This window comes from Hypanus sabinus, chromosome 11 (assembly GCF_030144855.1).
Source record: "Hypanus sabinus isolate sHypSab1 chromosome 11, sHypSab1.hap1, whole genome shotgun sequence".
In the NCBI taxonomy this organism is placed as follows: Eukaryota; Metazoa; Chordata; class Chondrichthyes; order Myliobatiformes; family Dasyatidae; genus Hypanus; species Hypanus sabinus.
The window spans coordinates 44,135,875-44,162,209 of record NC_082716.1 but is presented as its reverse complement, the minus strand read 5'-3'; the positions used below and the strand labels follow the sequence as shown (position 1 = coordinate 44,162,209).

The window sequence follows — 26,335 nt, the reverse complement described above, 5'->3', positions numbered from 1 at the left end:
TAGCACTTGTTCCGTTTACAAGGATAAGTGCCAGGAGGGAGATCGGTGGGAAGGGATGGGGGGGACGAGTGGACAAGGGAGTCACGTAGGGAGCGATCCCTGCGAAAAGCAGAAAGGGGGGGAGAGGAAAAAACATGTTTGGTAGTGGGATCCCGTTGGAGGTGGCGGAAGATACTGAGAATTATATGTTGGACCTGGATGCTGGTGGGGTGGTAGGTAAGGACAAGGGGAACCCTATCCCGAGTGGGGTGGCGGGTGGATGGGGTGAGGGCATATGTGCGGGAAATGGGAGAGATGCGTTTGAGAGCAGAGTTGATGGTGGACGAAGGGAAGCCCCTTTGTTTAAAGAAGGAAGACATCTCCTTCGTCCTGGAAAGAAAAGCCTCATCCTGAGAGCAGATGCGGCGGAGATGGAGAAATTGTGAGAAGGAGATAGCCTTTTTGCAAGAGGTAGGGTGGGAAGAGGAATAGTCCAGGTAGCTGTGAGAGTCTGTAGGCTTATAGTAGATAGAAGGGCATGAACATTGACTTCTCTAACTTCTGTTAATGCCCCTCCTCCCCTTCTTACCCCATCCCTGACATATTTAGTTGTTTGCCTGTTCTCCATCTCACCTCTGGTGCTCCCCCCCTTTCTTTTTCCTGAGGCCTCCTGTCCAATGATCCTTTCCCATCTCCAGCTCTGTATCACTTTCGCCAATCACCTTTCCAGCTCTTAGCTTCATTCCACCCCCTCCGGTCTTCTATCATTTCACATTTCCCCCACCCCCCACTACTTTCAAATCTCTTACTATCTTTCCTTTCAGTTAGTCCCAGCGAAGGGTCTCGGCCCGAAACATCGACAGTGCTTCTCCCTATAGATGCTGCCTAGCCTGCTGTGTTCTACCAGCATTTTGTGTGTGTTGTTGTTTGAATTTCCAGCATCTGCAGATTTTCTCGTGTTCACCTTAGATGAGGAGCCCAAAACTGTTCACAGTACTCAGTTGAGGCGTCACTGGTGCCTTGTAAAGTCTCCGTATCACATCCCTGCTCTTGTATTCTAGACCTCCTGAAATGAATGTTAACATAGCATTTGCCTTCCTCCCCACTGACTCAACCTGCAAGTTAACCTTTAGGGTGGTTTTGCACAAGTACTCCCAAGACCCTTTGCATCTCAGAATTTTGGATTTTCTCCCAGTTTAGAAAATAGTCTGCACATGTATTTCTTCCACCAAAGTGCATGATCATGCATTTTGCTACATTGTATTTCATTTACCACTTACTTGCCCAGTCTCCTAATCTGGCTAAGTCTTTCTACAGCCTTCCTATTTCCTCAACTACCGGCCCGCCACCAATCCTTCTATCATCTGCAAACTTGGCAACAAAGCCATCTATTCCATTACCTAAATCATTGATATACAGCATAAAAAGAAGCGGTCCCAACAAGTGGAGTGAAATTTGCAATTTTCTTGGCCTCTGGAACGATGCCAGAGTCCAGTGATTCTTGGAAGATCATTACTATTACTTCCACAGTCTCTATCACTATCACTTTCAGAACCCAAGGGTGTAGTTCATCTGATCTGGGTGAAATGTGTACCTTTAGGTTCAGAACCCAAGGGTGTAGTTCATCTGATCTGGGTGAAATGTGTACCTTTAGGTCATTCAGCTGTTTGAGCACATTCTCCCTTGTAGGGACTAAACTGAGTTACAGAGAAAGGTTGAATAGGTTAGGACTTTATTCCTTGGAGTGTAGAAGAATGAGGGGAGATTTGATAGTATATAAAATTATGATGGGTATAGATAGAGTGAATGCAAGCAGGCTTTTTCCATTGAGGCTAGGGGAGAAAAAAACCAGAGGACATGGGTTAAGGGTGAAGGGGGAAGAGTTTAAAGGGAACATTAGGGAGGGGGGTTTCTTCACATAGTGAGTGGTGGGAGTGTGGAATGAGCTGCCAGATGAAATGGTAAATGCAGACTCACTTTTAACATTTAAGAAGACATGTACATGGATAAGAGGTGTATGAAGGGATATGGTCCAGGTGCAGGTCAGTGGGACTAGGCAGAAAAATGGTTTGGCACAGACAAGAAGGGCCAAAAGGCCTGATTCTGTGCTGTGATGTTCTGTGGTTCTTTGTAACGGAACTCACTTCTTTCCTCACACCTGGCACACTGCTAGTGTCTTCCACAGTGAAGACTGAGCAAAATACTCATTTAATTCATCTGCCTCCTCTTTGCCCCCCCCCCCCCAATAATTGTTTCCCCGGCCTCATTTTCTAGCAGTTCTATATCCACTCTCATCTCTTTTATTTTTTGTGTACTTGAAAAAGCCTTTTCTATCCTGCTTGATACTGTTTGTGAGCTTGCTTTCATATTTTATCTTTTCCCTTCTAGTTATTTTTTTAGTTGCTTTCTGTATGTTTTAAAAAGCTTTCCAATCCTCTATCTTACTGCTAATTTTTGCTTTGTTGTATGCACTCTCTTTTGCTTTTACATTGGCTTTGGCTTCTCTTGTAGGCCACAGGTGTACAAATTTGCAATTAGAGTACTTCTTTGTGTTTGGAATATCTCTCCTGCACCTTCCTCATTTTCCCTAAAACTCAAGCCATTACAGCTCTGCTGTCATCCCTAACAGCATCTCCTTCAAATTTACTTTGGCCAACTCCTCTCTCATACCGCTATAATTTCCTTTATTCCACTGAAATACTGTTGCATCAGGCTTTACTTTCTCCCTATCAAATTTCAAATTGTGATCACTGCCTCCTGAGCTAGCAAATCATCTCCGGTTCATTACATAACACCCAAACCAGTATAGCTGATCCCCTAGTAGGCTCGGTGACAAACTGCTCTAAAAAGTCAACTCATGGGCATTCAACAAATTCACTTACTTGGGATCCATTACCAACCTGATTTTCCCAATCTACCTGCATGTTGTAATCTGCCATGATTATCATAACATTGCCCTTTTGACATGCCTTTTCTATTTCCTGTTGTAATCTGTGGTCCACACCCCATCTACTGTTGGGAGGCCTGTATGTAATTGACATCAGAATCCTTTTACCCTTGCAGTTTCTTAACTCAACTTACAAGGATTCAACATCTTCCGATCCCATGTCTCATCTTTCTAATGAATTGATGCCATTCTGGACCAGCATCCTATCCCTCCGTAACAAATTTGTAACCTTGTGCATTCAGCTCCAAACTGCAACTATCCTTCGGCCACGATTTAGTAATGGCTACAACATTATACCTGACAATGTGTAAAAGTACAAGAATATCATCCACCTTAATTCTTATACTCCATGTATTGAGATATAACACTTTGAGTAATGTATTTGCTACCCTTTTTGATACTCCATCCCTACTGGACCGATGCTCACTCTGCTGGCTGCAATTTTGTCCTATCATCCGGCTGCCCTTCCTGACAGTCTGACTGCACACTATATTTGCTTTTTTTTTCTACCATCCACCCTATCCTGAGTCCCTTCACCCTGCTTCCCAATCTCATGCTAAATTAGTTTAAGCCCTCCCCAATAGCTCAAACAAACCTGCCCACGAGAATATTGGTCCCCCCTCGGGTTCAGGTGCAACTCGTCACTTTTGAACAAGTCATACCTCCCCCAGAGGAATACCAATGATCCAAGAACCTGAAGCCCTGTCCCCTGACCAGCTTTTCAGCCACACATTTATCTGCCAAATCATCCTGTCTCTACCCTCACTGGTGCATGCCACATACAACAATCCAGAGATTACTACCCTGGAGGTCCTGCTTCTCAGCTTTCTGCATAGCTCTCTAAATTCTCTCTTCAGGACCTCTTTGCTTTTCCTTCCCATCTTTGGTACCAATGTGTACCAAGATATCGGGGTGCTCTGCCTCCCTTACCAAAATGCTGTGGATGCAATCTGAGATACCCTTGACCCTGGCACCTGAAAGGCAGCAGACCATCTGGATGTCTTGTTGACATTCACAGAATCTCCTGTCTGTTCATCTGACTATTGAGTCCCCTATCACTATCACTCCCCTCTTCTCCCTCTTTTCCTTCTGCACCACATACTCATGCTCAGTACCAGTAACCTGGTCCCTGTGGCAATCCCATGGGAGCTAATCTTCCGTATCAGTATCCATAACAGTATACTCATTATTGAGGGGAATGACCACTGGGTTGCTCTGCGCTAACTGCCTGTTTGTCTTCCAATTTCCTCTCTGGACAGTCACCTAGCTACCTGCCTCCTGCAACTTGGGTGACTACTTCCCTGTAACTCCGATTGATGATCTCCTGTACAAGCCAAAGATTATCCAACTGCTGGCCCAGATCCCTAACACAGTTTTCAAGGAGTTGCAGCTGGATGCACTTCAGGCAGATGTCGTTCTCTGGGAGACTTTGGGTCGTCTGGCAGGAAGAACACATAATGACCATTTAAACTACACTAGTACCCCTGACGCAGTAAGTAAAAAGGGAAACTTAACAGAAACTTAGCCACAGCCAGTGGCAGTTCTGAGCTGAAGCCTGACACTCCCACTCCCAACAATGGCTGCTCCGCTTAGCTCTCTGCTACTCATGCCGACCTGTGAAGAACCTCCTCACTGTATGCTGCTCCGGTTGCTGTTCGGAAGTGACACTGAACGCCTGTGAAGCTCTCCTTTTAAACTTTTGTTTCCTGTGTCCACAGAAGCATTGTCGAACATCCAGGTGATCTTTTGCGAACTTGAGTCTTGAATTTGAATTTGTTTCAGAGAGAAGTGGCTTCTTCTGTGGTGTCCTTCCATGAATACCATTCTTACTCAGTGTTTTTCTTTTAATGGACATATGAACAAAAACTCCCACTTCTACAGATTTCTGCAAGTCTTTTGCTGTTAACTTGGCTTCTTTTTCACCACCTTCAGCATTGCACATTATGCTCTTGGTGTGATCTTTGAGGGATTCCCACTCCTAAGGAGAGGAGCAACAGTACTGAATTTCCTCCATTTGTAGACAATTTCTCACTGTGAAATGATGAACACTCTGGGTTTTAGAAGTGTTTTTGTAGCCTTCTCCAGCTTTATGCATCTCTGCAATTCTTCTCAGGTCTTCTGAAAGTTGTTTTGATCAAGGCATGATGCACATAAACAGATCTTTCTTAAGACAAGCAGGCTCTGTCAGTAACCTAACTTTATGTGTCTTTTTTAATAGGGTAGGACACTTCTACAACCCACAGCTCCAATCTTATCTCATTGATTGGAACACCTGGCTTCAAATAGCTTTTGTAGAAGGCATCACCCCAGAGGTTCACATACTTTTTTGAACTTAGAGACTGTGAATGATTTAAACAATGTGTTCAGTAAAGACACGAAAAGTACATAAAAACACAAAATGCTGGCAGAACTCAGCAGGCCAGACAGCATCTATGGGAGGAGGTAGTGACGACGTTTTGGGCCAAAACCCTTCATCAGGAGTGAAGTAACATGGGATGGTGGAGGGGGGATAAGAAGTGGGGGGAGGGATGAAGTAGAGAGCTGGGAAGTGATAGGCTGGAGGGAAATGGGCTAGGGGGAAGGTGGAGAATTATGGGAAATAAAAGAGAAAGAAAGGTAGGGCTTGGGGGAGATTATAGTGAGGGGGGAAAAAGAGAGGAAGAGAACCAGACTAAAATAATAGATGGGGATGGGGGTAAGGGGGGGGCAGGGATATCAATGGAGGTCTGTGAGTTGGATGTTCATGCCGGCAGGCAGGAGGCTACCTAGGTGGGAGATGAGGTATTGCTCCACCGACCTGTGTGTGGCCACATCTTGACGATAGAGGAGGCCATGGACAGATATGTCGGAGTGGGAGTGGTCTGTGGAATTGAAGTGTGTGGCCACAGGGAGATCCCGCCACTGCTGGAGGACTGAGCGCCGGTGTTCGGGGAAACGGTCTCCCAGTCTGTGGCGGGTCTCCCCAATGTATAAATGGCCACATCGAGAGCACCAGATACAGTATATCACCCCAGTTGACTCACAGGTAAAGTAGTGCCTCACCTGAAAGGACTGTCTGGTGCCTGGGATGGTGGTGAAGGAAGAAGTGTGGGGGCAGGTGTAGCACTTCTTCCGTTTACAGGGATGAGTGCCTGGAGGGAGGTCGGTGGGGAGGGATGGGAGGGATGAATGGACAAGGGTGTCGCGTAGGGAGCAATCCCTGCGGAAAGCCGAGAGTGGAGGGGGGAGGGAAAGATGTAGCTGGTGGTGGGATCACGTAGGAGGTGGCGGAAGTTACAGAGGATTATATGTTGGATCTGCAGTACAATTGTTCATGTGTTATTACTGTAGGCAGATTGTATTTGTCTAATATTATGACTTAGAAAGAAGATCAGACCACATTTTATGAGTAATTAATCTCGAAAGCCAGGTAATGCGAAGGGTTCACAAATGTTGTCTTGCATCTGTACACTTCAGAAGGTAAAAAGCTGCTCTTGAATGTTGACAGGATCTGGTTTTGATCTTGTTACGTAGAAATTTTAATTTGATTGTTTGTGAAAGCAGAGATCATTCTCCTTTCATTGCATGGTTGAGTTCAGCCATATGTGGAATCGTGTACTAAACTGATGTTCTACATTTTGTTACTGCAGCACTAGGCTGGCCTCCTTTTCCACCCATTCTGGTTATTTCTGTACAGTTCTCATCTTGATACAGAGCTAATCATGCCAGGATTTCAAAGGCACTGTACACTATCAAGCTGCAGAAATGCAGAGTTCCAACTCAGAAATCAACACATCCAATTTTGTTTCCACAGATGCTGCTTGACCTGCTGAGTTCTTCCAGCAGTTTATTGTTTTGCTGTAGAAATGTAGAATTTTGTGGCTCAATTATTCTGCCTACATGTTCAAGTTTGTTTAAATATGTTCTTGAGAAAAATAGATTGCTGCAAAACCTCTTTTTCTGCTTGTCCTGAAATGTAGAGGTAGACTACTAACTGGAAAGTGTTCAGAAAATGTTCAGGTTTTCATCCACCAATGATAAGGCAATGGTGGTATATGTTCCAGTTGGGGAAAATATGATCTGAAAGTGGTGGACCCACAGCATCAATACTTCAGTCCTGCATGGTGGCTTCAACCTTTAGATTGGCGACCTTCTCTCATTCCCTTTGGTCAGTAGTCCTTTCTGGTGTATAAAGCCAAGTTTCCAGTTGTATCTAACTACTATTGTCACTTTTCTGTCATTCTTTTCCTGTTCACAACTGCAGCTGAGCACACAGCTCTCCATCTTACTAGTTCCTTCTTTAGGTAAGGTTAGCAGTTCCATCTAGTCCATCTTTTTCCTAGGGCAAACTTGAGGGCAAAGATTGAAGGTGAAAAGGGGAAGAACTAAAGAACACCGTGGATGCGGGGTAAATGTTACAAGCTGCCCGAGGAAATGGTAGAGTAGGTTACGATTACATTTTAAAAGGCGTTTGCTCTAAATTGTGAATAGGAAAGTTTTAGAAGTATATGGACAAATCCAGGCAAGTGGGACCAGCTCATGTAGTCTGCTTGGTTGGCATTGATGAGTAGGGCTGAGGGGTCTGTATCTTTGCTTCATTACTCTGGAAGTCTAAAGGGGCATGTATCAGGATCTGTGTGTATGTTTGTTAGTAGCTTGGCAGGTGCAGTCTCAATTAGCTTGATACCTTGGTAGTACTGAAAGTAATATACTATTTGTGGTTCTTTGGAGACATCTATTTTACAGATAGTTTTTCATTTTCATATACTTGTGATGCTCATAGTCACTTGTTCTAGTTCCTTTGGAAATAAAATCCTCTCACTGTGAGTTCTTGTTGCTGATGCAGTGGAATATGGAACATGTTGAACATGCTTTATGCAGTATTATTTGTCTGGTAATTTTCTTTTAGTTACTACTTTAATCAACTAATATAGCAGATTCACGTGGTGAAAATTAATGGCTATCAAGACTAGGTTAATTGACCCCAAAATTTATAAAATCCTTAATATCAACTGAATGTAAAAACATTAACCTTGGTCAGAAAAGGCATTGCAAATTCAATTCCCTTAGTTACATCTTTTCAAAATTGTTGGCAAGTGTATTGTTTCATGCAACCGCAGTTGACAACAGCCAAAGGCACATTTCTTCCATCTTTTTTCTAAGTTGTCTTATTCTGCCATTGGTCCCCATGGGTAGATAGTTTACAAAGTACAGTTTTTGCAGTTTCACCAATTTGTGCTGAGTATGTGAGACCAGAGCAGTGTTCAGTATCATTCCCCCTGAGAGGAGAAGATCAGAAATACTCAGTGTTCTCCCATTGGCCATGCAGGAAAGAATATGATCCTGCTAAATGGAGAATAAATGTAATCTCTTCATAATAATCCAGAAAACTGGGCTCACATTATATCATGTTACTATTAAGTCATAAATCTCAGTTTGAGCTGTTAGAGTATGTTTCAAATGTTATTTGTTACTGAAAAATGTGAAGTAAGATAATTTCATTATATCTTTGTATCTGGTATAATGAATGCTCATCCCAAAAATAAAACACAAGGAAAGCAATATTACTTTTTTTCAAACAAGAAACAACAAAAACAAAAATGCTACCTTGCTTTAAACAGCTTTGACATACATTGCCTATAAAACCCCATTTTGGAAGTTATCATGTTTTATTGTTTTACAGCATTGAATCAATTAATTTGGCTTTTTTTGACACTAATCAACAGAAAAAAGTTTATTTTGTGTCAAAGTGAAAACAGTTCTCTACAAAGTGATCTAAATTAATTACAAACAAAAACATAAAGTAATTGAGTATGTGGTATTCTCTCCCATTAATATGACACACCAAATCATCACTGGTGCAACCAATTGGTTTTAGAAGTTGCATGATTCGTTATATGGTGATCATTGTGTGTTTCGATGATTGAAAACACAGGTTTGTAGTAAATTGTGTGGATTGTAGTAAAAGTACACCTGTATCTGGAAGGTCCAGCTGCTGGTGAGTCAGTATTCAGGTAAAAACTATACCATTAAGGCGAAAGAACACTCCAAGCAACTCTATGAAAAGGTTACTGAAAAGCACAAGTCGAGATGAATACAAGAAAATTTCCAAGTCACTGAATATCCCTTGGAGTACAGTTAAGTCAATCATCAAGAAATAGAAAGAATATGGCACAGCTGTAAATTTGCCATGTGCAGTACATCCTCAAAAACTGAGTGACCATGTCAGAAGAGGATAGTGAAGGAGGCCACCAAGAGACCTATGACAACTCTGGAGGAGTTACTGCTTCTGATGGGAGATGGGAGAGACTACACACAACTGTTGCCCAGGTATTTCACCTGTCACAGCTTTATGTGAGAGTGGCAAAGAGAAAGCCACTATTGGGGGGAAAATACTCCACATGATACCTCGGCTAAAGTTTTCCAGAAAACGTGGGAGATGCTGAAGTCAGCTGGAAGAAGTTTCTATGGTCTGATGAAATCAAAATTGGGCTTTTTGGCCATCAGCATTTACCCTATGTGAAGGTAGAGGGTAAAATGAATAAACAAAATACAGGGAATTCCTGGAGGAAAACCTGATGCTGTCTGCAAGACAACTGAAACTTGGGAGAGGATTTGTTTTCTAGCAAGACAATGACCAGAAGCTTAAAGCCAAAGCTACACAGTTTTGGCTTAAAAGCAACAAAGTTAAATGTCCTGGAGTGACCAAGTCAGTGTCCACACCTCAATCAAATTGAGAATTTCTGGCTGGATTTGAAAAGGGCTGGTCACTAACAATCCCCATGCAATCTAACAGAGCTTCAGCAGCTTTATAAAGAAGAATGGGGCAAAATCGCAGTGTCGCAGTACAAAGCTGATAGAGACCTATCCTCACAGACTCAAGACTGTAATTGCAGCCAAAGATACATCTTTAAATACTGATTTGAAGGGAGTGAATATTTGTCCAATCAATTATTTTGTATTTCTTATTTGTAATTAATTTGGATAACTTTATAGAGGTTTGTTTTCACCTTGACATGAAAGAGTCTTTTTCTGTTGCGCAGTGTCAAAGCCGAATTAAGTCCAATGTGATTCAATGTTGTGAAAGAATAAAACTTTAAAACTTCGAGGGGGGTGAATACTTCTTATAGGCACTGTATTTTCAAAGCTTTTGCTATGTAGTTATTGAATTATGCCTCCAGTTAAAAAAAAAAGTGAACATTTAAATTCTGGGCTCATTTAGTTCTAAGTATACTAATGATTACCTAAGCTCTAAATGGATTATTTTAGACTTTGCCCAGTTGTTTAACAGTGTCTTGAAAAATTCTCTCTTTCTAAAATTTTAAGGACCAAAGTAATGAGGAGAAGCACGCAAATGGAATGATAGTAAGTTTATAAATTAGTATGATACTTTGTTACTCTATCCTACATCTTATGATCTTTTCTTTCTTACTTGGTTATACGCTACAAGGAAAAAAAGTGATTTGCAATGTAGTTGATAAAGAAGTCCTATATCTTTATAGGTTTCTGGATGTTCAATTATTGATTTGCTGCTGTTTACTTACTCTTCTGGTTGCTTCCATTTCTTGTATGTCTTCTCTAGCTTGGCATCTACAGTGATTTGTAAAAGCATAACAAATTACAAGAATATTGATGTTCCTGTTGTTATAAATGTCCAGATGTATTCATGACTGACTGAATTAGTGCCTTAAACTAAAACTGTATGGTATTACTGCCTTGTGTTGTTTCCCAGGTTTTTGGATTACAGCAAAAATACAAGCATTTATTTTGACATCTATAAGGTTTAGCATGACCGTAATCAGTTACTGGACTGCAGTTTGCAGCCAAGCAGGGAACATTTAATGCTTCAGACCTACTGTATGTGTAGATGCTGGGTTATGGAACTCTGAACCTTAAAATTGTATCATCTTTTTGAAAATCAGTAACACTGGTTTCTGGAATTCTTGAAATTCTCTATCCAGCTTGTGGACTTCTTTTAATATTTGCTTGGCATTCATTTGCCTGGTTGTAGAATTAGATGCTGTTTAACTTTTGAAACCCTGCTATGGTTTCAGTGTGCTGCCTGCTGGTATTTTTGTTGAATGTTGTGTAGCATCACATCATGTACTGTGCAAAATGCTGGGAATGAATGAATCCAGGTTTTGATAGGATTCATCTGTGACATGGTAAGTTTTATAAATGTGTTCATTTATTACTATCTGTTGCTTTCAATTACTGAATGCACCAGTTTCATTATTATTGAAATGTTAAAGCCTGTACTTCATTTAAATGTAAAGAAAATATTTATTGCAAAGCATTGCTCTTGAAATACCTCAATTAATGTTACTTGAAATGATAGTTTTAATTATTTACATGTACCAATATGAACTGCATATCATGTTTTCTTTTTGACATAATCCATATTTCACATTTTGGACTGATAAATTTCACAACATATGTCAGTGATAATAAACCTGATTCTGATTCTTGGCTGTGTGCTATTTGTTGAATCTTAATTTTTTCTGCAAAATGCCACAATCATGCTGTTCAAAAATTCAAACGCATATTAATTTAGAATTTTAGGATTGGGATATAATGTCACAAATGTGTATGTTTTCAAGATTGTTGTTTGTTACTTCATTAAGGTAGTAACTTGACACTTTTGAGCATCTCTTTAAAATTATACGTATATTTTTGATCTTTTAAAGAAAAATTAACAGTACTTCTAGCAACAATTAAATATAAAATGAGTACATTCAAAATCCGTGGAAGTATTTTTCAAACGTTACAAGAAGTTTTGTTAAAAAAGGGCAGGCATAGCACATCTGGGAAACTGTGCTTTCATAATTGAAACAACTGAATAGCAAAAGAAAAGCACATCCTGCATATCATAAATCACAGGACACATTTATGTAGGCCTTCATGCTGATAATTGCTCAAATAACTGGATTAAATTTAATTGATTACCATGTTGTTATATCTGAGTTAATTGTTATTAGTTTTATAATCCTTCCTCTTCGTTTAAATTTCTCCTCCCCTCTCTCTCAGGTTTTAGCTGACTTCCACTCTGGATCTGTTTCTATGCCCTGATGCTATCCAGTATTAGTATGGTGATGCAACAACCTTTTAACTTTTTTTCTGATCTCTCCAGAGTACAATCAACCCAGTGGATGGAGTTTTTCAGCCCAGTCCTTTGGAGTCAGCTGTAATTAGCACTATGCCTACCCAAACTGTTTTACTACCAGGTATATAGTTGCATCAAATAGTATATACAATTACATAGCTGAAGCACATGATATACTTTGAAAATACAGTTGGTTGGCTCGAGTATTTACTGTCTTTGGGTTTTAAATAATAGTTTTGTGCTCAAAGAGTTATTAAAGTAGTATTATCCAGCCTAATTAATAGTGATCACACTTAAGGAAAACATGTAGAAATTACATTTTTGCTTCTGATTGGTAGATAGTGATGTGTAACTTGCAACTGTTATTTATTCAGGCTATGGTTTACTTATTTACATAATTGAAAATTTGTCCTTGGGAGAGACAGAACTCCTTTTGAGAGCAGTACTTCAAGTAAAAGCATATCCATTTTCTTTTTTTTCAACCTTGTAGATGACAGTTTTATAATATACTAAGTAGTAAAAAAATATGCTTTTAATTTTTTTGAAGTGAATTATTTTGGGAAAAAAAACAACTTATTCTGGGTTTTGTAGTTTTTGCACTATCTTCCATCATGCCTAAAATGCTCTCCATATATCACAATTATTTCTGCAACCACTACTGTATCTTCATATGTCTGTAATTGTGGCGTAAAATAATTTGTAATATCCAAATTTGGCCAATGTCTCATCCTCTTTCAAAACCCCACTATAAAGAATATGTCATGGAATATTGTAAATTGCTAAGTTTTGTTGAGGCAATCAATTAATTTGATATCCAACTAAAGGAGTCAATATGTGACTTGTATGAGTGGGATACATTTTAATCTGTTCATCCAGCCCTTTCAAGCATTTCCTCTTCCAAGTGCTTTTACATCTGTGTTAAATCCTATCAACTGTGTGTCTTTGGAAAAAAAAATTAAATTAGATTTCTCACCAAGTGAATCACCTGCTTTTCTTTACGTGACTCCTGCAGTGATTACCACTGCTTTTGTATGGCATTTAAATATATACAAGCTGGGATTTAGAAAGGAAGTATGCATTAATTCAGTGTCACTGTTTACAAATGTATTATGAAAACTGTCCTGCTTACAAAGCACTTAATTGGTAGTCAAAAATCATTAAGTGAAAGATCTTGTGTTTTGTATTTGCAGGTAGATCCAGTTTTGTTGCAGATTTAATTTACTGACTTTGACTTTGTCAAATGGATGATGATGTTAATGGGTCTTGTGATTATTGCATAGATGCTATTCAGTGAATTTAAGCACAGGAAGATGCATAATTGAAAACAAAAGTTGAGAAGCTGTTGTTGATGATGACACGAAGATTGGTGGAGTTGTGGGTAGGGAGAATGGTTGCCTTAGGCCACAGAAAGATGTAGATCATGTGGAAAGTTAGGCAGGGTGGTGGTCGATGGGATTTATTTTGCACAAATAAGGAGCATTTCATTTTGAGTTGTCTTAATACTGGCCGAACTTGGCTAGTAATGGCTGGGAACTTGTAACTGCTGATGTGCAAATTTATGATTCCCTGGAAATGTTGACAAAGGTGCAGTGGATAATGAAGATGATGTTTGCTTCCCTTCATAGACAGGGGTATCGAGGTGGCAAAATTATGTTGCAGCTGAAAAAGACATTAGCTAGGCTACAGTTGGAATAGTGTGTATATTACCAGGAGTGGAGCGCTTCAGTTATAAGAAGATACTAGAGATGATTGTTAAGTGCAAGAAGCTGAGGAGCAACCTTTATAGAGGTTCATAAAATTGAGGAGCATAGATAAGGTAGATATCCAGTCTTTTTCAAGGGTATGGGAGTTTAAAACCAAAGACCATAGTTTTAAGGTGAGGAGGGTATCTGAGGTGCAAGTTTTTCAACACAGAGGGTGGTGAGGACATAAAACAAACTACTAGTGGAGATGATAGAGTTGGATACAATCATAGTGTTGAAAATGCTCATGGGTAGGAAAGGAATAGAGGGATATGGACAACATTCACAAAAATAATATGAGCATAAGTAAATCTGCATTAGCATGGGCAAGTTGTTCTGTGCTAACTGAGAAATCTATTTATGCTAATAAATCGTAACTCATGGATAATGGGCCTGCTTCTCTGCTGTTTCTCTCTGTGGCTTACTGTGGTATGTATCTGGAAAACTGAAGCCAAATTTGACCTGATTGAGTCAATATGATACAGCAGTGCAGTAACTATATTAGTGGACATGTCAACCTGAGCTGAAGACAAAAATATAATCACATCATACCATAGCTTGGTGGTTAAATATACTTAAATAAAATTTGGAAATAAGCAACCATTGGATTGTTATTAAAAATCCATTTTATTTACAGATATTTTGCAGGAAGTAAATCTGCCATGTTTTCATGTTTCACTTGGATGTAACTACAGAATTGAGTATGTAATAACATACAAGTCTTGGGTTTGACCACGTTACTGTTGCATTAGAACTGATGACCTTATGCTGGTCTTGCTAATGTTGCTCATGTGAGAGTAGGGAAAAAAAATTACCTATGCAAAACGTTGGTGGTAGATTTCATTGACAAGGCAATAAGCAGTGTTTGTTGTTGATTCCTTTTCCTTGATTATATAACGGGCCAAGTTTTACTGTAAATGCAAGGACGAGGATTTCAACATTGTTACTCATGAAAATCAATTCTCCATTTCTGCTTTATTCTAATTCTTCTTTCTTTTTAAATTTTATTCTTTGAAGTGAATGCCAAAATGCTACACTGCTCTACCTTACATCTACTGGTTCAGATTCTCCACTGCTTATTAATGATTCGCTTGGCTGGTTAAACTAATACCAGTTGCTTGCACTTTAAGTAAGGATTTAAATTCCTTCCAGATGAATTTTCCACTGAGTTTGCATTGCAAAGGACCATGTGAAATGTTTTTTTAAATGCTAATCTGAATTTTCATCCTATGCTGCAAATTGCTGCAAGTCTTGTCTTCAGAGTGTCTTGTGTAACCAGAGCAATTAACTGTGCATCTTCCTCACCAATCCATCTGACGAGTTGTGAAAATTATTTTTTTTCTCTAATCCTTGTAATCAAATTCTGCTATCCTCTGTTATTACTTAAGAATGGACTAAGAATTTGCAGGCCTGACAACCTATCTTACTGGCCTACAACTTTAAAAACAATTTGAAGGACATGACAATTTTTGAGGTGGGGGTGGTTTTGGATAACAAGGAGAGTTTGCATAGGTCTTTAGTAGTAGTAGTCCAAAAGGTTCCAGCTACGCTTTTTCATTATGACAAATGGGTTTAACAAAAATAAAGGTTCTTTGGCACCAAGGGAAGGTAACGAGTTGAAACTAAGTTGTACTCTAGGGAAGGAAACAATGCTTTAATATTTGGCTGGTCTTGTAGTGACTGGGAAGCTGCTTGCAATGTGATTCAATTAATTCCTTCCTTCTGAGTAAAATTTGATAAAGGGACAAAATACTCGAGGAGGGCCATTTCCCTCGGCCTAGGTCTTAAACTAGGGGTCTTAAATCTGCTTATTTCAAAGAGTTGGAGGGAGTTGAGGAAACATTTTTAATTTGCTAAAATTGGAAGAAACTAGAGTTCTATAACTCAAAGGGTGATAACCATAGAAACTGGGGAGGAGGGGCAATAAAAAGTAATGAGTACTTGATATGTCACAGTGTACAGAGTTGTAGGCTGAACTAGGAAGTGGTAAACACCTCTTCCCTCTGCTGTTAAGTGCCATGACTCTTTGATCAAAGTCAGAGGAAGACAGGTATATAATTGACAATGCCAGATAAAGCTTGAGAGTGATAATTTACAATTATAATACGTAATGCTTTGTGTCAGTGAATTATCACTAGGCATCTTATTCTGAGAGATGATTTGAAGATTATTTGAATTGGTTTTCAGTGGTGAATATACTTCATAGCTGCAGTGGAAGTATGGGGACTTTATGTAGCTCAATAGGTTAACTGGTGGGGAGCAGCAAGTCTGTACAGACCAACTAGCTAGAATCTTCAAGCTCTCACTGCTGCATTTGAAGATTCTAACCTGCTTCAAAAGTTCAACAATCATACCAATGTCTAAGAAGAGCAGAGTAAGATGCCAGTATGATTAACACCTGATCGCACTCTCATTTACTGTGATGAAGTGCTTTGAAATCATGACAGAATTAACTTCTACTGGAGTAGGAACCTGGACTTATTGCTATCATCCCATTAGTACTGATTAACAGGATTAACAGGCTTCAAAATCTGGGCCTCTGAACCTTCATTTGCAACTGGATTATCATCTTTCTTATCAAACTGTCCTCCCTGGCAATCAACACAGGAGCACCTCAAGGATGTGTGTTTCGGCCACTACTCTACTCTTTTTACACTCGTGACTGCAGCTGCCGAGGGCTGTAGACTCAGCTAGTTCCATCACAGGCACAACCCACCCTGTCATTCAAGAGGTAGTACCTCAAGAAGCCATCAGGGACTCTCACTATCTGGGCCATGCCCTCTTTATGTTACCAACATCGGGGAGGATGTACAGGAGCCTGAAGATTTGCACTCAATATTTAAAGAACAGCTTCTACCCTGTCATCAGGTTTCTGAAAGGTCCAGGAGCAGTGCTTAGTTATTTGTCTTTTGCACTGTCTTTATTTTGTAACTTATAATTATTATCACAATATGTCGTGTACTGTACTGCTACAAAACTAATGGATGTCAGTGAAGATAAACCTTACTCGGATTGGGAAGTCAGACAGTGATATCTTTCCAAAGATAACAGGGAAGCAGCCTATCTGGTTCACAAGTTAAAATTCTAAAGTATTCAAGGCAAATTTTGACCAGAATAGACATGAATTTGCAAAAGTTGCTTTGCATTGGTTGTTTGCAGATTAAGGGACATCTGGCAAGTGGGGATCTTTTAAAATGAGATATTGGGAGCTTAAGGTCTGCGTTTCCTGTAACAATGAAGGGCAGGGATGGCAGGAGGAAGGAGCCCTGAATGGCACTGGATATTGAGGCTCTCTGTTCAAGAAAAAGAAGACGTGTGCCAGTTATTGGTAGCTGAAATCAAGTGAATCCCAGGAGAAGTATAGGGTTTGCAGGAATCTACTTAAAAGGAAATCAGAAGTGAGCATGAGATAGATTTGGCAGAGAAGACAGAGGTGAATCTAAAGAGATTTCATAAGTATATACTAGGACTTGAACAAGTGAACTCAATGAGAAGACCGGGATATGTGCAAAAGCCGGCGCGTAGGCCTATCAATTGGGATAGCCATGTTTACACTAAAAAGGCCGGGCAGGACCACTGCTTTAAATTACAACTATTTCAATGAACATAGCATAATAGGTACGGCAGACAAACTGAAGACATGGATTGCTTTTCAGGACTGGGATGTTATGACCATAACAGAAACATTGATGAGGTAACATCAGGACTCTCAGGTTGATCTTTTATGCCACTGATGTTTTAGGAGTGACAGAGGAAGAGATGAGAATGGATAGTGTGCTCCATTTTTGATAGGGAAGAACGTTACAGCAATGTATAGGATGTTCTTGAGGAATCATTGAAGAGGGCCAGGTGGGTAGAATTTAGAAATTAGACAGTGATAATCACTGTATTAAAACCCTATCCAATAGTCAGCAGGAACTTGATGAGCAAGTATGTTAAGAAATTGAATGTAGTTGTGAATAATAGTATGGTAGTGCTAGTGAGAGGTTTCAGTTTTACCAATATCAGTTGGGGCATCTAGAATTCAAAGGCCCTGGATGGGTCAGAATTTGTGAGGTGCATCCAATCTTCATGCAATGTATGGAGGAACCTACTCAGGAAAAAAACAATTTTGGACCTCTTGTTAAGAAATAAGGCAGGCCAAGTAACTAAAGTATCAGTGGAGTTCAGTGATCTCAAATCTATTAGTTTTAAAAAAGTTATGGAACAAGACAGAACATGTCCACAAATTAAAGTCTTGCCCAGTTTTGAGGACATTAAGCAGGATCCATCTGTGGTTGACTGGGTGACTGTATCTAAAAGCAAAGGAACTGTTAGCACGTGTGAGGTTTTTTTTTAAAGGATCATATCAGGAATCCAGTGGTAGCATGTTCCTGTTAGTATGAAAGGTAGGTATATGAAGTCCAAGGATCCCTAGTTTACAAGAGATATTGAGGTTCTGGTAAGGGAAAAAGGAGGAAGTGTACATCATGTTTAGGCAACATCCAGCATCTGTAGAAGTTCGTCTTGATTATGTTTAGGCAGTTGGGTGCGAATGGGGGAGGCCGCTGATCAGAGCTGGCCATGGATCTTGTGTCCTAGCAGTCTGGATTTGCAAGCCTGGGCAATACAATATGGAAAGCAAGCTGTTGCCTAATGTAACAAGCTCTCCCTCTCCACAGATCTGATGAACCCAAAGGAATGGCAGAGACTGATACTGTTTGTTGCCAGTCAGCATTGAACTTAAATGTAGAACAGCCTTAGGGACTCCAATTCTGAATTTTCCCCTTGGGGTTTACTCCCAAAGCCTTCCCCATGAGTGGGTATAACCTCAAGGTGGCAGAGGTTTGAGATCAGAGTTTTCCTTCTCGTAGATGAGCTACCAACCACTGCTTACGAGCCCCATCTGCCTGAAGCAACTGGTTTTAAGGTGTCAGTAACCCAGCTTTGACCCTTTTCCTATTAGTAGAAGTGGTTTCACTGGGCTTAGTAGCTAAGCCACATGTGAAGGCCCAGAGCTGGACTTGGTTATCAGAGGCCATTTGAGGAGCACGCCATTGGGAGAATTGAGTAGGGAGTGGGAGCTTGTCCCCATTACCTCCCCTGGCTATAACAACCTTAAGGAACTTCGGCTGTGAATGAATCCCTCAATAAGTAAGCGGATTTAAGAAGGAGATCAGGAAGGCAAAAAAAAATCAAATGAATGTGGTAGACCAAGATGTTCTTCAGTTATATCAACAGTACAAGGGTGAATAGTGAGAGATTAGGTTCTCTCAAAGACCATCAGGGCTGCCTCTGTGTGGAGCCACAGGAATGACTGATATTTTTAATGTCTATTTCTCTCAGATTTTACCAAGGAAAATATCACAGATACAAAGAAATGAAGACAAATAATGAGATTTTGGATCATACACCTATTACGAAGCTTCATAGTGTATTAATTTGGGGTAGTCCCCAGGGCCTGACCAAGTGCCCCCCTGGATTTCATAGTGGGCCAGGGAAGAGATCACAGAGGCCTTTGTAGAAATGCTTGTTCGTTTTGTCACTAGTGAAGCTACAGAAGACTGGAAGGTGGTTAATATTCCATTGTTCAAGAAGGTTAACACGGACAGTCTAGGGAACCTGGATTCGGTTGTAGGGAAATTACTAGGAATTTTAAGGATCGAGATCTTCGATCACTTAGATAGTCAAAGCCTGATCAGGAATTGTTAACAGAAATGTTTGAGGAGATTTAGGAGGATGTTGTCAGGACTCAGGGGACTGAATAGTGGAGAGAAGTTGAGCAGATTGGATGTCTTTTCATGGGAGCATAGGAGAATCTTAGTTTATCAAACTAGGAGGGACATATATACAGTCTACTTCACAGTGAATCAAAAAGTAAAGGGAATAGGTGTAAAGTGAGAGGGAAGAGATTTAGTAAGAATACAAGGGTTAAATTTTTCACCCAGAGCTTGGTCGTTGTATTGGAATGAGCTGCCAGAAGAAGTGTTTCAGACAGTTCTATTAACAACATTTACAAGGGACTCAGACGATGAATGGATTGAAAAAGTTTAGATGGAGGCAAATGGGACTTGCTGAGATGGGAGTCTTGGTTGGCATGGAGGGCTGAAGGGCATGTTTCTGTGCTGTATAACACCAAAAATTTAAAGAAATGATTTGATACTAACAAATAATCACTGAATCTAAGTAAAACTAAATTCTTAATATCTGGAAACCGTATGATTCTAAACTTAGAATAAATGATGTTGAAATTGATAAGGTATCTAAAACAAAATTTTTAGGAGTGGTAATAGTAAATTAAGCTGGAATCCACAAATGAATTATGTCAAAGCAAAAATGTCAAAATCTATTGCAATACTGTACAAAGCACAAGATTTCTTAAATCAGGAATCTTTCTAGACATTATACTGTTCACTTATAGTCCCATTCATGACCTACTGTGTAGGGGTATGGGGAAATACATACAAAACAAATACAAATTCAATTTTTCTACTGCAAAAGAAAGTTATACGAATTGTAAATAAGACAAGTTATTATGAGCCAACCAATCCATTATTTATGCAACTAAACACTTTAAAATTCAGAAGTTTCATCGATTTTAAAATAATACAAATTATGTATAAAGTAAAAAAATGGACAGCTACCACAAAGTATCCAAAGGTTGTTTAAAATGAGAGAAAGTCAACATGATTTGAGAGGAACATGTATATTTCAAACACAAAGAATAAGAACAAATGTAAAAAATCATTATATTTCAGTCAGAGGGGTGAATCTATGGAACAGTTGTAGTAAGAATTTAAAAGCATGCACTACACTTAACAAGTTTAAAAAACTATTTAAAAATTTTGTACTGACTGAAATAAATTAATTTCGTTCATTCATTCATAATGGTGTTGCACCAAAAGTAACTTGACATTGCACATATTTGTGTACCTGCCCTCGCTTGATGTTATTATGTCACTCAGCAATAAGAGGGCACATTATTAACTTTTTCCATTCTCTTTTGTGTAAATTTTCAAACATTATGATACAAGAGGATAGTGTTTATTGTCATTAGTAAAATTTTCTGATTGAACAAACAGTACTTAGTGAAATATAAAATAAACAGAAAATATAAAAAGAGATGGTTGTTGACTTCAGGAGGGCACGGAACGACCACTCTCTGCTGAACTTTGATGGCTCCTCAGTAGAGATTGTTAAGAGCACCAGATTTCTTGGTGTTCACCTGGTGGAGAATCTCACCTGGTCCCTCAACACCAGCTCCATAGCAAAGAAAGCCCAGCAGCGTCTCTGCTTTCTGTGAAGGCTGAGTAAAGTCCATCTCCCACCCCCCCCCCCCCCCCACCCTCATCACATTCTACAGTGGTTGTATTGAAAGCATCCTGAGCAGCTGCATCATTGGCTGGTTCGGAAATTGCACCATCTCAGATCGCAAGACCCTGCAGCAGATAGTGAGGTCAGCTGACAAGATCATCGGGGTCTCTCTTCCCGCTATTACAGACATTTATGAAGGACCCCGCACACCCCTTAGACAAACTCTTCTCCCTCCTGCCGTCTGGGAAAAAGCACCAAAGCATTCGGGCTCTCACGACCAAACTGTAACAGTTTCTTCCCCCAAGCTATTAGACTCCTCAAAACCCAGAGCCTGGACTGACATCTTACTGTCCTATTGGCTTGTTTATTATTTATTGTAATCCCTGCACTGTTTTATGCATTTTATGCAGTCCTGGGTAGGTCTGTAGTCTAGTGTAGTTTTTTTCTGTGTTTTTTATGTAGCAGTCTAGTTTTTGTACTGTGTCATGTCCTGAAAAAAACACCAGGACACCATGGTCCTGGAAAAATCGTTCTCATTTTTACTATGTACTGTACCAGCAGTTATGGTTGAAATGTTCTGGTCTCCATATGAATGACTTCCCGTTATTCATGATGCCATGCTGCAAATGGTATTAAGAGTGCAATTTGCACACTGGGATTGAATATAGTGCAAGAACATTTAATTTTTTTTTGGGTGAAGTGTCTCATTTGCAAGTCCTCCCACTGTTTTTAATAGAATAGGAAAAGTTAATGTGAATGTTACCAATCTGATTAAACTGTGATAAAAAGTTTTTTTTTGAAGAATAGATCCTGTTTGTTTATAACATTGAAATGTATTACTTTTTTGATACTTGAGGATGAATCTCAGGGTTGTGTACAGTATACATCGATAATAAATGTACTTTGAATCTTTGAAAATACATGAAAAACAGGATGTATTGTAAACATTTAATACAGTGTATACAGTTGGAGACTGAGTTAGTTACAAAAGGACACACTGTACTTTTGATTTCAGTCCAGACAGTACAGTGTTAAAGAGGCTTTGTAATTCATATTTTTGAAGATGCTTTTTTTGACAGAACCTGCTCAGTTATGCAAAGCTGAACAGCGTCCATCAACTTTGGCTGTGGGATCTGCCGTTAATGCAATGGGTAATCACCAGACGCCAACTCCAAATAGTACAGGTTGGATATATTTTGTTTTCTATTTTTCATTCAGAAGAATTACTGCTGCTCAGTTATACAAGATTAAATCTTAAGTGCTCTATTAATGTTTGAGCCTTCTAGTTGAACAGGATTCTTGATGTGTAATTCAAATACACCCACTGCAGTTTTATTGTGTGTTCTGAAACTCCCCTTACAAGAATTGGGGAATAAAGGGCCAGCAGTCAACCTTGAGGGAGAATATTTATATTGAGCTGATACATTTCCAGTTCATTTTATTATCCCTACAAAGCCATGCCTTCTCTTGCCCTGCTGCAGTGAGGAGTGTTAAAGGAGTGAAGGCTATTCAGCCTTTGTAGCACTCCATAAAGAGAGCCTAAAGGTTGTATTCGCAGTAGTTTTGAGAACAGCTTCTTCTCAATTTCAGAAGTGAATGTATAGCATAAGTAGGTTAATTGAATCATATCCTTAGAATTTTGATCTTATGAGAATCTGATTTAATGTCCATATTGATGCATTGCTGTTATGGTGCACTTAACATACTTACTCCGCAAATGGTTACTTTATAAATCAAGAAGAATTCCTTGGTCATTTGTAGATAGTCACATTTGCAATGTTTGCATTTAATCTGCTGGCTTTGAGTATTTCAGTCACATTGTACCTCCCTCGGTGGCTTACTAAACACTGAAATGAAAAGAAGGCTGCTTTTCACTTTGTGACGGGCAGTTCATCATGCACTAAGCACGAATTAACTTCTTTTTTCTGAAAGAGAAATATAGTACAGTTGAAGTTTTGGACCAAGACCCTTCATCAGGATAGGCCAAGGTATCCACTGTACTCTTTCCCGTAGATGCTGCTTGGGCTACTGAGTTCCTCCAGCATTTTATGTGTGTTGCTTGGATTTCCAGCATCTGCAGATTTTCTCTTATTTATGAATGAAAAGTGAGTGCCAGTTTTGCTAAGTACATTGGATGGGAAGGCATACAGTTTGCTTACAAGTTAGAAACATAGAAAATAAGTGCAGAAGTAGGCCATTCGGCCCTTCGAGCCTGCACCGCTATTCAGTATGATCATGGCTGATCATCCAACTCAGAACCCTGTACCTGCTTTCTCTCCATAACCCCCTGATCCCTTTGGCCACAAGGGCCATATCTAACTCCCGCTTAAATATAGCCAATGAACTGGCCTCAACTGTTTCCTGTGTCAGAGAATTCCACAGAGTCACCACTGTCTGTGTGAAGAAGTTTCTCCTCATCTCAATCCTAAAAGGCTTCCCCTTTATCCTTAAACTGTGACCCCTCGTTCTGGACTTCCCCAACATCGGGAATTACAAAACACAACTCGGCAGCATTTTATTGTTACTGTATTTGTTACTCCTCCAAATTGTACTTGAGTGAAAAGAATTGGGTACATAGGGGTACAGACTATCTCTTCTTTCAGTTAGTCCTGATGAAGGGTCTTGGCCTGAAACGTTGACTGTGCTTCTTCCTATAGATGCTGCCTGGCCTGCTGCATTCCACCAGCACTTTGTGTGTGCTGCTGGGTACATAGGGGAAATGCTTTCCATTTTGAAGAACACATCTTTGCAAATTCAACTTAACATTCAGGCAAAATAGTTACCTTCAGCTAAAGCTGGTAACTGTTGCAAAAATAAGGTGAAGTAGAATGCATGTTGCAAAGCAGATAGGTATACATTTTTAACAAAACATCCTAATGGCAAAATAATAAAACATTGTGGTCTATTTGATTGCATCTCTGATATTGGTGCAGAGGGGTGTGTGGTGGTGAAGAGAATCTCCCAGTAAGATCTTAACATCTGAAGTATGATTGTGTGTGTCTGTTGTTTAGGAAGTGGACAGTCAGCACCAACCAGCAGCATCACTTCTCCCAGCCATGTAAATCTGTCTCCTAATACAGTGCCAGATTTTTCATATTCCAGTAGTGAGGATGAATTCTATGATGCAGATGAATTCTACCAGAGCAACTCTTCTCCGAAGCGTTGCTTAGAGTGAGTACCTTACATGGAATATTTTCTTAACTATTAAAAAGAGCAAATGAAAAATGTTATTTTTCAAAACAATTTCAGAAGCCATTAAAAATAATATATTTTAAGACATACTTGCTATTGAGCTTTTCATGAAAATTTTTGAGCGAGTCAACTTTCTTTTTACTAACTGAGTGAAGTAAGTGTACTATTCTGAGACTGGTTTAAGGTTTTGATATGGGAAAGAAAAAAATCGTTATGCAATTTTTGTTACTCTTCCCTGTTGACACAGTTTTGATTCTGCTTTTTTGAGAAAGAAAATCTAACATTGAATGTGGTCTAGCAGAAACTCGCTTGACTAATTCCTAGGGCAAAATGATTATCCTGTCACTAAGTTTTTTTTAAAAATGAGTTTGAAAGAATGAGGGCGATCTTCATGAAAGCAGATATGACATGGTAGGTGTTTCCATAAGTGGGAAAGTCTAATGAAGATATCTATTTACAAAGTTGTATTTAAAATTTGAGGTGCATAGATTTTTTTTCTTGCAGATGGTAGTAAATCCTTGGAATTCTAGATCCTTAAAGGTTCTGAAAGCTAAATTGTTGGTGTTTCTTAAAGAGGAGGTAGATAACTTTTTTTTAAAGTTCAGGGAATTGAGGGCAATGGGAAGCTGGCACAGAAGAGCAGTTGCAGCCCAGAGAAGATCACCTATGATCCAATGGTGAGAAGCTTAAACACAAAATACTCTCCAGAAGCTCGAAGGGCCAGGTGGCCTGCTTCTGCTATTTTCTTGCGTTCTTGATTTGACATTAGATAAAGGCTTTAAATGCAACAATTTAACTTAAAACACCTTATTACAATAATTCTACACTGAAGTAATTCTCCTCATTTTAACTCGACACAATATACAGGAACCAACTAACTTACCAAACCACACATTTTTGGCTTATGGGAGGAAACTGGATCTCCTGTGAAAACCCATGCAGTCAAAATACCTTATGGTATAAAAGGTTATCATGCAAATTTCACATAGACAGAATTGGTGGTCAGAGATGAATCTGGGTCACCTGAAGTTGTGGGATATCACTAAGGGGCAACAAGTCAGCTTGACAAGGAGTTGTACCTAATAAAGTGGCCACACAGTGGGACCCAGTTGTGGTCTTCTTCTATAGCCCATCCATTTCAAGGACTGACATGCTGTGCATTCAGATATGTTCTGCTGTTGTAACATATGGTCATTTGTAACAGGCAACAGTTACTATTTCCTTCCTGTCAACTTGAACCAGTCTGGCCATTCTCCTCTGACCTCTCCCATTAACAAGGTGACTTCATCCACAGGACTGCCACTCCCTGGATGTTTTTCTACTTATTACAGCATTCTCTATAAACCCGGGAGACTGCTGTGCATGGAAATCCCAAGAGAATCAGCAGTTTCTGAGACACTCAAGCCACCCTGTCTCGCACCAACAATTATTCCACAGTCAAAATCATTTGGATCACATTTCTTCCCCATTCTGATGTTTGGTCAGAACAGCAACTGAACCTCTTGACCGTATCTGCGTGCTTTTATGCATTGAGTTGCAGTCGCATAATTGGCGAATTAGATAATTGCATGAACGAGCAGATGTACTAATAAAGTGGCCACCAAATGTATATACAGTGGCATGCAAAAGTTTAGGCACCCCTGGTCAAAATTTCAGTTACTATGAATAGCTAAGTGAATAAAAGGTGACCGATTTCCAAAAGGCATAAAGTTAAAGATGACACATTTCTTTAATATTTTAAGCAAGATTACTTTTTATTTCCATCTTTTATAGTTTTAAAATAACAAAAAAGGGAAAGGGCCAGAAGCAAAAGTTTGGGCACCCTGCATGGTCAGTGCTTAGTATCACCCCCTTTGGCAAGTATCACAGCTTATAAACACTTCCTGTAGCTAGCTAAGAGTCTTTCAATTCTTGTTTGGGGGATTTTTGCCCATTCTTCTTTGCAAAAGGCTTCTAGTTCTGTGAGATTCTTGGGCTGTCTTGCATGCACTGCTCTTTTGAGTTCTATCCACAGATTTTCAATGATGTTTGGATGGGGGGACTGTGAGGGCCATGGCAAAACTTTCCACTTGTGCCTCTTGAGGTAGCCCATTGTGGATT

The 26,335-nt window shown here is 39.6% G+C and overlaps 1 protein-coding gene across 3 annotated transcripts in view; it reads left to right on the top strand.

The window, feature by feature from the left end:
* Positions 1-26,335, top strand: part of osbpl9 (oxysterol binding protein-like 9) — a 201,014-nt gene that overhangs the window by 139,234 nt on the left and 35,445 nt on the right. For 2 of the 3 annotated variants that reach the window (XM_059984252.1, XM_059984254.1), the window contains 4 exons: positions 10,232-10,270; positions 12,036-12,129; positions 22,123-22,227; positions 24,055-24,214. In XM_059984252.1, coding sequence (XP_059840235.1) covers positions 10,232-10,270; positions 12,036-12,129; positions 22,123-22,227; positions 24,055-24,214 — 398 coding nt within the window. The remainder of the gene's footprint in view (positions 1-10,231; positions 10,271-12,035; positions 12,130-22,122; positions 22,228-24,054; positions 24,215-26,335) is intronic. The other variant, XM_059984253.1, reaches the window with a different exon arrangement.